Source organism: Propithecus coquereli, unplaced genomic scaffold, assembly GCF_000956105.1.
Source record: "Propithecus coquereli isolate 6110/MARCELLA unplaced genomic scaffold, Pcoq_1.0 Scaffold7, whole genome shotgun sequence".
Lineage (NCBI taxonomy): Eukaryota > Metazoa > Chordata > Mammalia > Primates > Indriidae > Propithecus > Propithecus coquereli.
In genome coordinates this window covers 13,332,601-13,343,835 of record NW_012153062.1, presented here as the reverse complement: position 1 = coordinate 13,343,835, position 11,235 = coordinate 13,332,601, and the positions used below count along the sequence as shown (strand labels likewise).

The window sequence follows — 11,235 nt, the reverse complement described above, 5'->3', positions numbered from 1 at the left end:
ATCCACCCACCTCAGCCTCCCAGAGTGCTAGAATTACAGGCATGAGCCACCACGCCCGGCCAATAAAAGTTTTGTTAGTCTTAGTTGAGTTGCTATTTGTTTATCTAAATACTTTTTTAATCTTTTAAAAATTTAAATACAAGTAGGGGTATAAGACGAATCCTGGTACATGTGTATATTGTGTAGTGGTGAAGTCTGGGCTTTTGTACCCATCACCTAATTAGTGTACATTGTACCCCATAAGTAAAAAGCCTCCCCCCTTTTGAATCTCCAAAGTCCCTTATATAACTCTGTGTGTCCTTGCATAGCCATAGTTTAGCTCCCATGTGGCATTCATTTTTCTGTTCCTGAGTTATTTTAGTTAGGGTATTGGCCTCTAGTTCCATCCAAATTACTGTAAAAGACATTTCATTCTTTCTTATGACTGAGTAGTATTCCGTAGTGTGTGTATATATATGTATACCACATTTTCTTTTTATCCACTTATCAGTTGATGGGTACTTAGGTTGATTCCAGATCTCTGTGATTGTGAATTTTGCTGTGATAAACATGTAAGTACAGGTATCTTTTTGTTATAATGACTTTTCCTTTTGGTAGATACACAGTAGTGGGATTGCTGGATCGAATGGTAGAGATCTTTAACCTTCTTGGTTACATATATTCCTAGGTATGGGATTTTTTTTCACAGCTATTGTAAAGGGGATTGAGTTCTTGATTTAGTCCTCAGCCTGGTCATTATTAGTATATAGAAATGCTATTGATTTATCTATGTTGATTTTATAACCTGAGACTTTGCTGAATTTATCAAATCTAGAAGTCTTTTGGAGGAGTCCTGAGGGTTTTCTAGGTATAAGATCATATCATCAGCACACAGAGATAATTTGGCTGCCTCTTTTCCAATTTGGATGCCATTTCTTTCTCTTGCCTGATTGTTCTGGCTAGGACTTCCAGTACTATGTTGAATACAAGTGGTGAAAGTGGGCATCCTTATCTTACTCCAGTTCTTCAGGGAAATGCTTTCAACTTTTTTCCATTTGGTGTGATGTTAGCTGTGAAGTTGTCATATATGGCTTTTATTATTTTGAGGTTTTTCCTTCTATGCCAAGTTTTTTAAGGATTTTTATCATGAAGGGATGCTGAATTTTATCAAGTGTTTCTTCCATATTTATTGAGATGATTATATGGTTTTTAGTTTTGCTTCTGTTTATGTGTTGAATCACATTTATTGACTTGCATATGTTGAACCATTCTTGCATCCCTGGGATGAAACCACTTGATCATGATGAATTATCCTTTTGATGTGCTGTTGGACTCAGTTTGCTAGCATTTTCTGGAAGATTTTTGCATCTATGTTCATCAGACATATTGGTCTGTAGTGTCCTTTTTTGTTGTATTCTTTTCTGGTGTTGGTATCAGGGTGATACTGGCTTCATAGAATGAGTTAGGGAGGATTCCCTCCTTCTCAGTCTTTTGGAACAATTTCAGTAGGATTGGTACCAGTTCTTCTTTGTACATCTGATAGAATTTGGCTGTGAATCCATCTGATCATGGGCTTTTTTGGGGGGGCAAATATTTTATTACTGATTCAATCTCACAACTCAATTCAGGAGTTCTGTTTTTTCCTGATTCAATCTTGGGAAGTTGTATGTTTTCAGGAATTCATCCACTTCCTCTACATTTTCTAGTTTTTGAGTGTATAGTTGTTCTTAGCAGTCTCTGATGATCTTTCGTATTTCTGTGGTATCAGTTGTAATGTCTTCTTTTGCATTTCTGATTGTGTTTATTTGGATCTTCTCTCTTCTTTTCTTTGTTAGTCTAGCTGATAGTTTATCAATTTTGTTTATCTTTTCAAAGAACCAACTTTTCATTTTGCCAATTCTTTGTAATTTTGGGGGGGGATCTCTATCTTATTTAATTATGCTTTGATCTTTATTTCTTTTCTTCTGTTAACTTTAGGTTTGGGTTGTTCTTGCTTTTCTAGTTCCTTGAGGTATGAGATGTTAGGTTGTTAATATCTACTTATTTTGATATAGGCATTTAATGCTATAAACTTCCCTGTTAGAACTGCTTTTACTATATCCCACAGGTTTTTTTGGTATGTTTTCATCTTCATTCATTTTGAAAAATTTTAAAACTTCTGTCTTTATTTCTTCATTGACCCAGCGATTGTTCAGGAGCATGTTGTTTAACTTCCATGTATTTGTATAGTTTCTGAAATTCCTCTTTGTATTGATTTCTAGCTTTATTCCATTGTTGTCTGAGAAGATACTTGATATGATTTTGATTTTTAAAAACTTTGTTAATACTTGTTTTGTGGCCTAACATGTTGTCTGTCTTAGAGAATGTCTCATGTGCTGATGAAAAGAATGTATATTCTATAGTCGCTGGGTGGGGATGTTCTCTAAATGTTTGTTTGGTCTAAGGTCCAATCTAAGTCCAATGTTTCTTTGTTGATTTTCTGTCTTGATGATCTGTCTAGTACTGTGAGTGGGGTTTTGAAATCTCCCAGTTTTATTATGTTGCTGTCTATCTCTTTCTTCAGGTCTAGTAATATTTGTTTTATGAATCTGGGTGTTCTGATGTTGGATGCATACATGTTTAGAATCATTATATGCTCTTGCTAAATTGATCCCTTTATCATTATATAATGATCTTCTTTGTCTTTTTTTTAATGTTTTTGATTTAAAGTCTTTTTTATCTGATATAAGTATAGTTACTCCCGCTTCCTTTTGGTTTCTGTTTGCATGGAATATGTTATTCCACCCCTTTACTTTCAGTCTGTATGTGTCTTTATGAACAGGATGAGTTTTTTTGTAAGTGGCATATAGTTGGATCACGTTTTTTTATTCATTCTGCCACTCTATGTCTTTTAAGTGGAGTGTTTAATCCATTTACATTCAAGGTTAATATTGAGATGTGAGGCTTTGTTCTTCTCATATTGTTAATTGTTTCCTTGTCTTCTAGTTTTTAATACATTCTTTGTTTCCTTCTTTCTCTCTGTCTTTGTGGTTTGCTAAACTTCTGTCATATTGCCATTTAATTCCTTTCTTGTCCTCTTTTGTGTGATTGTTTTATTAGACCTTTGAATTTTATATTTTTGTATGTTTTCATGATGTTGAATATTGACCTTTTGTTTCCTTATTGTAGGGTGGTGAGTACTGTCCTCAATATATGTCAGAAAGCCTGATTTCCCTGCCCCTCCCATCTGCAGCCATGTCAGCCTGAACTTCGCTAGGGGGCAGGGTGCAGCCCCGTGTTAAACTCTCAAAATGGCTCTTTGAGTCTGGGACCAGAGAGGCTGGGGCCTCACCCTGGCAAGCAGTGTGGGCAAGAAACTGTGGAAAATGCCGTCTGCTCACATCTCAGTTTCAACAGCAGCCCACAGGAGGGTAGTGGGGACTTTCCCAGAGGTGCATGGCGTGCGTGTGCTCCTGTCTCTCTCCTTGGAACTGCACAGTAGCTGCAGGTGTGCCCATAGTTCCCCAGTATCTAGGCTCTCAGAATGGTGCCCAGCTGAAGCTGCTCTAGGCTCAAATACCTGTGGGATTCCACTTGGATTTCCCTTTCTGTAGATAATCTCTGTGCAATCTTATAGGCAGCTCCCAATGTTGGGCTCAAGACCTGTATGGATCAGGAAGTTCTCTTGTACCCAAGATTGTAAAATCTTGTCTCAGAGAGTGGAGCTCTGGGAGCTTCTCTTTTACTGTTTCCCCACATCCAGGAGCTTCCCCCAGCTCTTGGCCAGTCTTGGCTAGGCAAGTTGCCCTGAACCCTCTCGGTACCTCTCCACTTTGGGTGGTTCCTGTTGCTTCCCTGGCCTAGCATTCTCTTCTAGATGATCTATTCAAAATGTGAGAATCTGCTTACTATACTGGTTCCTCTCCATGGAGGAGACACATACTACTCAGCCACCCTGATCCTATCTCCAGCTTATCTAAATACTTTAACTTACATATCTAAATTCTTTGATAGACCTTAAATTCGTTAATTAGATTATATATAACCTCAGTTATAGAAAATATGGAGCTAATATGGCATATTCTTTGTCATTTTCATTGTATCTTTTTATATAATTGATACAAATAATATTAATACAATTAATTTCACAAAATTAATACAAATAATAAAAATACACAATTAATACAAGTATCATTATAATATGTTATAACTTTCATTATATCAGAAACATATTCCTCACAGGTTGATTATAAAAATCGAATGAGATATGTATGTGAAAGTTCTTTATAATAAAGTTTCACACATACACAGAGTGTTATTTTTAGCACACTCTATATACGTTTGGAACTTTTATAAAAATTTTCACATATGTTATCTCATTTGATTTTTATAATTAACCTGTGAGTAAAGAGGAATAACAGGAGAAATAATACTTGTTGGATGCCTGCTATTACAAAGTACATCATTACCAATTCCATCTGTGTGTGTTCTTTTTACTATATCATTTTTAAGATTATGTCACTTTGATAAAACACCAAAAACACAAGCAAAAAAAGAGAAAAATAGATAAATTGGACTTCTTCAAAATTAAAAACTTTAGTGCTTCAAAAGACACTATCAAGAAATTGGAAAGACAACCCACAGAATGGGAAAAAATATTTATAAGTCATATATTTAATAAAATACATGTATCCATAATAAATAAGGGAACACTTACAACTCAACAATAAAAAGACAAATAACCCAATTAAAAAGTGAATAAAGATTCTCAATAGATTTTTCCCCAAAGAAGATATACAAATGGCCAATAAGCACATAAAAAGAGGCTCAATATCATTAGCTATCAGGGAAATGTAAATCAAAACAGCAATGAGAACTAGAATAGCCAAAACAATCTTGTCAAAGAAGAACAAAGTTGGAGGACTCATACTTCCAAATTTCTAAACTTTCTGCAAAGCCACAGTTATAGAGACGGATGTACTAGAACATGAGAACAGACACATAGATCAATGGAATAAACTTTAGAGTCCAGAAATAAACTCATACATCTTTGGTCAACTGATTTTCAACAAAGATGCCAAACAATTTAATGAAGAAAGAATAGTCTTTTCAACAAGTGCTGCTGTGACAGATGGATATTTACATGCAAAAGGTAAATTTGGACTCCTACCTCACACCATATACAAAAATTGTTTTAAAATGGAATAAAGAAATAAATGTAAGAGCAAACATTAGAAAACTCTTAGAGGAAAACATAGGCATATATCTTCATGACATTGGATTGGGGAGTGACTTCTTAGTTATTATACCAAAAGGACAAGTACAAACCAAAACCACTTTTGATGAGATACAACTTCATACCTGCTAGGATGGCTATAATCAAAAAGACAACAAATAACAAGTATTAGTGAACTTGTGGAAATGTTGATAAATTGGAATCCTCATGCATTGCTGATGGGATGTAAAAATGGTACAGTTGCCTTGGAAAACAGTCTGACAGTTCCTCAAAAGATTAAACACAGAGTTACCACATAACCCAGAAATTCCACTCCTAGATATGCTCAATAGAAATGAAAACATACTCTACACAAAACTTATACAGTTGATCGACTGATGAATGGATAAATAAAATGTGGTATGCCCATACAATGGAACATTTGGCAGTAGAGAGGAGTGAAGTCCAGCTGCATGCTACATGAATGAAACTTGAAAACATTATACTAAGTGAAAAAAGCCAGTCACAAAAGACCACATATTATATGATTCCATTTATAAAATGTCCAGCATGGGAAAATCTGTAGATACAGGATGTATATTAATGGTTGCCCAGGACTGGTGGGAGGACTTGGGGGAAACTGCTAATAGGAAGTAACTGCTAATATACATGGGGAGTGTTGGGGAGGTGATGAAAATCTTCTAAAATTGATTGTGCTGATGGCCACACAGCTCTGTGCTCAGTGGATATATTTAAAGCCATTGAACTATACTCTTTAACTGGGTGAATTTTGTACTATATGAGCTATATGTCAAAACTGTTATATGCACTCCCACTGTTCCACTTGACCAGCAAAAAACCAAACCAAAACAAAAAAAACTGTTATATGAAAAAAAAGATCATATCAGTTTCCAAACTCAGTTCTCATATATGATGATGTTAGTCCCAAGATGAGGGAGGTTATTAAATAACGCCATAAACAGTATCATTCTCAAAAATATAAAATGCAAAACTATCCCATTTCATTAAAATCTTAGTATCAGAGACATTAAAATATAGCCAAGGTCACATTGCTAATGTGTAGTAGCATTAACAGTAGTACTAAGGGTGTACCCCTTATTTATACTTAATAAAAAAAGATGTAAACTTTTTTTTAGCACAATATGTTTCTGGGATATTAGACCACAGAAAACTTCAACCCCTCAACCAACAGAGAAAAAGAAAGAGGAAAGTATTGAAATTCCTTTTGATGTACCATCTACTTTTTTGCATCTTGATCTTTCCTGGAAACCTCTCTCTAAGGTAAGTCACATGGAATTTAATCCATCCTATTTGCATACAGACATTTTATAATTTCCATTTGTAGACATACATATACATGCACTCTAAAAGTAAAGCAGCTCAAATTATCACAAGACTTTACAATTTATGTATTCATTCAACCAATACATTTTTTGATTGAGAGTTATTTTGATGCCTGTCTAGATCAAACCAGAAATCAAAATCATTGTGAACTCAAGATTGATATTCATGTATAAGCAAGCCATGACTTACATATGGTTTGTGTAATATTATTTAATTGCATAGCAGTTGCTTGAAAATTGGTCAGAGCTAGGTTTAGCAGAGAAAAGCTAATTTCTCCTCCTGTTGTAGCCAAACTTCTACATATTTTCGCATATTACTAGTGGGAACCAGTATTGCTGTAAAACCTATGACCAAAGAGAACTCAAAAGTAATTGAATGAGAAATTCTTTGTATTTATCTTGAATGACAGAACTTGAAGAAAAGCAATTGTAATTTGAGAAAAATATGGCTATGGGTATGTGTGGAAAGTATGAGTGGACTTCCGACATTAATGGCTCTCTTTCTTTAGAATGTCTAATTTTAATCCAAACTTAATACTTTCCTTTTAATGTATAAATATCACAAGAATTACATTATTAAGTATTTGCTCCCAGTGTAACAGAGAACATGGAGGGATGAGAATATTCCCAAAGTAACTGGGAAAAAATTGGAAGGAGAGGATTAGAAATATTCTGGGCTAGGATTTACTGAGCTGTGAATACTTCAAACAAATTAACAAAAGCTCACCTGAGAATAATTGCATAGCATGTGGACAAACATCCTAAGGGAGAAAGGGGAGACGGAAGCTAGGAGGGAAAGATGTAAAGTGTGACAGTTTCTCATTCCAGCCGCCAGGGTGTGGTGCAGGCCCAGGGCCGCTTCTGGAACTCCCGGGCATGTGTGTCCCTGAGAGGACTCAGAGGTGGCCAGGTGTATGCAAGGTCCCTGTGCAGCCTCCTGGAGTTTCATTTAACTGAGAGATTTAGGGAGCAGGGGAATGAGTCCTTATTTTATGTTAAAACTAACAAGGATGTATGACAGAATAGAATACAAGACATTTTCAGGAAAAAAATGACACATGAGAATTTGGGATTTGGAAATGTGCCCCTAGACAAGCTCCCTTCTGTGGCAAGGTTTTAGAAACGTGGTTTAGGTGCTTTCTGTGTGGAAAAGCAACTAGCAATTTGAAGGAGACAAGGGAAGGGGGAAGAAGAAGGAGGTGAGTTTCCTTCAATCTGAGCCATAGGGAAAGACAGGAATAAATTACCTAAGGATTCCTTGACAACATACAGAAATAATCTTTATTATATGTTTTCCCAAAAGGTAAGGCTGTCTAAGGGTGAAACAAGTTTAGATCACTGCCCAACCAAAGTAAGCCTGAATGAAGACCACCTTCTCTATAAAACACAAGGTAATTGCATCTGCTTATTAAAAAGGCATTTAATAGTTTGAGTGTTAGTGACTGGTTATATCTAAGGTGAAGGTGAGTTACTTTCTAGGATGGTCTAATTTGTAAAAAGAATGTAGAAAATCAAACCCTCCAGTATGGAACTTTATAATGGTTATAATAGCTATAGTTAACACATTAAAACTGCCAATACACATAAAAAGATTCAGCTCTATTGAGTTTCACAAACATTTATTGAGCACACTTATGTATTTTTTTTTTTTTTTTTGAGACAGAGTCTCACTCTCTTGCCTGGGAGTGAGTGCCATGGTGTCATCCTAGCTCACAGCAACCTCAAACTCCTGGGCTCAAGCGATCCTTCTGCTTCAGCCTCCCGAGTAGCTGGGACTACAGGCATGCGCCACCATGCCCGGCTAATTTTTTTTTCTATATATTTTTAGTTGTCTGATTAATTTCTTTCTATTTTTAGTAGAGATGGGGTCTCGCTCTTGCTCAGGCTGGTTTCGAACTCCTGAGCTCAAACAATCCGCCCACATCAGCCTCCCAGAGTGCTAGGATTACAGGCGTGAGCCACCGCACCCAGCCCACACTTATGTGTTTTTAAAAACTCATTACATTAAAAAAAAATGAAAGAAGCCCACTTAATGAATATGTATGTGCTCAAAGAATCATCCTATAGAATGGAATATATCTAAAGTCTAGCAAAATAAGTTATAGAGCACCAAGAAACAAATTACCTTATTCTCAATAAGAATATAATTTTAAAAATTAATATTTATACAGCACTATGATAAAACTGAGTGAAGAGAGAAAATTGACTTTTAAATCTATCTGCACGCAACCCACACATCTTTGCTGAACTAATTCAAGGTGCACATATAAGCTGTCAAAACTATTAAGATAAAGGTATGCATGAATATCCTACCTGGAAAGCAAACATAATGAACATGTGCTAGAATAACTAACATTGAAGTGTTTTTTAAACGTTTGCCTTATCAAAAGGATTTCCATTTATACATTTTTTAATGTTCAGTTATATCTAGGATATCTAAGAAAAACATATTTTATATACCCAATACCCAGTTTGAGCAAAATTTCACTTTGGAGCCATGTGTTCTATTGATACAACTCATAATCTCATGATAAAAAAAATGGAATCATTTAATTTTTATGGACATTTTCAAAGCATTATTAAAACATTGCATGCTTTTTATTTATTGGGGCCTGCTTCATTCTAGAGGGAATCTAAGGTGAGTTTTCTCCTCCTCCTCCTCTCCTCCTCTTCTCCTCCTCCTCCTCTTTCTTCTCTCCCTCCTCTTGTGTATTTGTTTATTGGTTATAATGTATTGAATTCCAGCTAAGGGTCAGGTACTGTGCTAATATTGCACATGTTTTCATTCACTTACCACATATTTGTGAAGTGCTCATTGTGTGCTAGGCCCTGGGGCTACAAGGGGGAGTGAAAACGGATGCTAACGATCACAATAATCTGTGAGCTGGGAATTCTCATTACCGTTTTGTAATTAGGGAAACCAAGACTAAGAGAGATTAATGTAACTTGTAAAAAGATAACTTATATTAATATTAAATGTCCTAGTATTAGTTTTTAGCCTAATGAAAACAAGTGGCCAGGAGAATGTGACTACTCTTACCCAGTTTATAGTAAGAATATCATTATCACTTTTAAAGTGTGAGGGGTTTTTACTCGTTTTTAACAACTATATTGAGGTACGATTGACATACAATAAACTTCCCGTTGTTAAAGTGTTCAATTTGATATGTTTTGACATGTGTACACTCATGTCAGTACAAACTGCCATGAAGCCATCACCATAATCAAGATAATGAACATATTCATCACTCCCAGAAATTTACTCGTGGAGGGATTCCTCGTGTTCCCTCCTTCCTGCACTTCCCACATTCCCAGGCCACCACTAATCTACTTTCTGTCACTATATGTTAGTTTATGTTTTCTAGAATTTTATGTTCATCACATATTATATACTTCTTTTGGTGGGGGGGTCTGGCTTCTTTTAATCAGCATAATTATTTTGGAATTCATCTTTTGTCTGTATCATCTATTGTCTGTATCGTTCGTTCCTTTTTATCACAGAATAGTATTTCATTGTATGGATATACCACAGTTGTTTATCCATTCACCTGTTGATGAACATTTAAATTGTTTTCAGCTTAGGGCTATTACAAATAAAGCTTCTACGAACATTTATGCACAAGTCTTTGTATGGACATATGCTTTCATTCGTCTTGGGTAAATCCTCAGGAATGGAATGGTTGGATCATATGGTTGGTGTACGTGTAGCTTTTTGAGAAACTGCCAACGTGTTTGCCAATGGGATTCTATCATTTTACATTCCCAGTAGCATGAGAGTCCCAGTTTCTCCATATCCTTGCCAACAATTGGTATGTTAGACTTTTAAATTTAACCATTCTAAGATATATATAGTGATATCTCATTTACATTTACCTAATGACTAAAGATGTTGAGTGTATGTTTTCATATTTATTTGTCACCTTGGTGTGGTATATCTTCCTTGGTGAACTGTCTGTTCAAATCTTTTCCCCATTTTTTGATTGGGTTGTTTGTTTTCTTATTATTGAGTTTTGAAAGTTAATATTTTAGATATTAGTCCTTTATCAGATATGTGACTTGCAAATATTTCCTCTCAGTCTGTGATTTGTTGTCTCATTCTCTTAACAGTCTCTTAGAAATCAGAAGTTTTTAATTTTGAGGAAGTCCAATTTATCAATTTTTATGGATCATGCTTTTGGTGTTGAATTTAAGAAATCTTTGCTTAACACAAGGTTGCAAACGTTTTTCTTAATTTTTCTAGGAGTTTTATGGTTTTATATTTAGGTCTATGATCCCTTTTGGGTTAATTTTTGTATATGGTACAAGTTATGGATCAAAGTTCATTTTGTCAAAAATCACTTGTCCATATATGTGTGTCTATTTCTGAATTTAGTATTCTGTTTCACTGCTCTATGTGTCTGTCTTTATTCCTGTAGCTTTATAATCAGTCTTGAAATGAGATAGTGTTAGTCCTCTACCCTTTTTTTCTTTTTTAAAGTTTTTGACTATTTTAGGTTTTATGCTTTTCCATGTGAATTTTAGGAGCAGTTTGTCTTGCATAGAAGCTAGCTGTGATTTTGATTGGGATTGTATTGAATCTATAGATCAATATTGTGAAAATCAGCATCTAACAAGGTTGAGTCTTTCAAAGCCAGGTGCAGTGGATCATGCCTATAATCCTAACACTTTGGGAGGCTGAGGTAGGGAGGATTGCTTGAG

At 35.3% G+C, this 11,235-nt stretch overlaps 1 protein-coding gene across 1 annotated transcript in view; it reads left to right on the top strand.

Annotated features, from left to right (window-relative positions):
- WDR63 (WD repeat domain 63) overlaps positions 1–11,235 on the top strand; it is a 65,226-nt gene that overhangs the window by 30,716 nt on the left and 23,275 nt on the right. Inside the window, 2 exon segments of the mRNA XM_012661029.1 lie at positions 6,331–6,475; positions 7,841–7,928. Of these exon segments, the coding sequence (XP_012516483.1) occupies positions 6,331–6,475; positions 7,841–7,928 (233 nt within the window).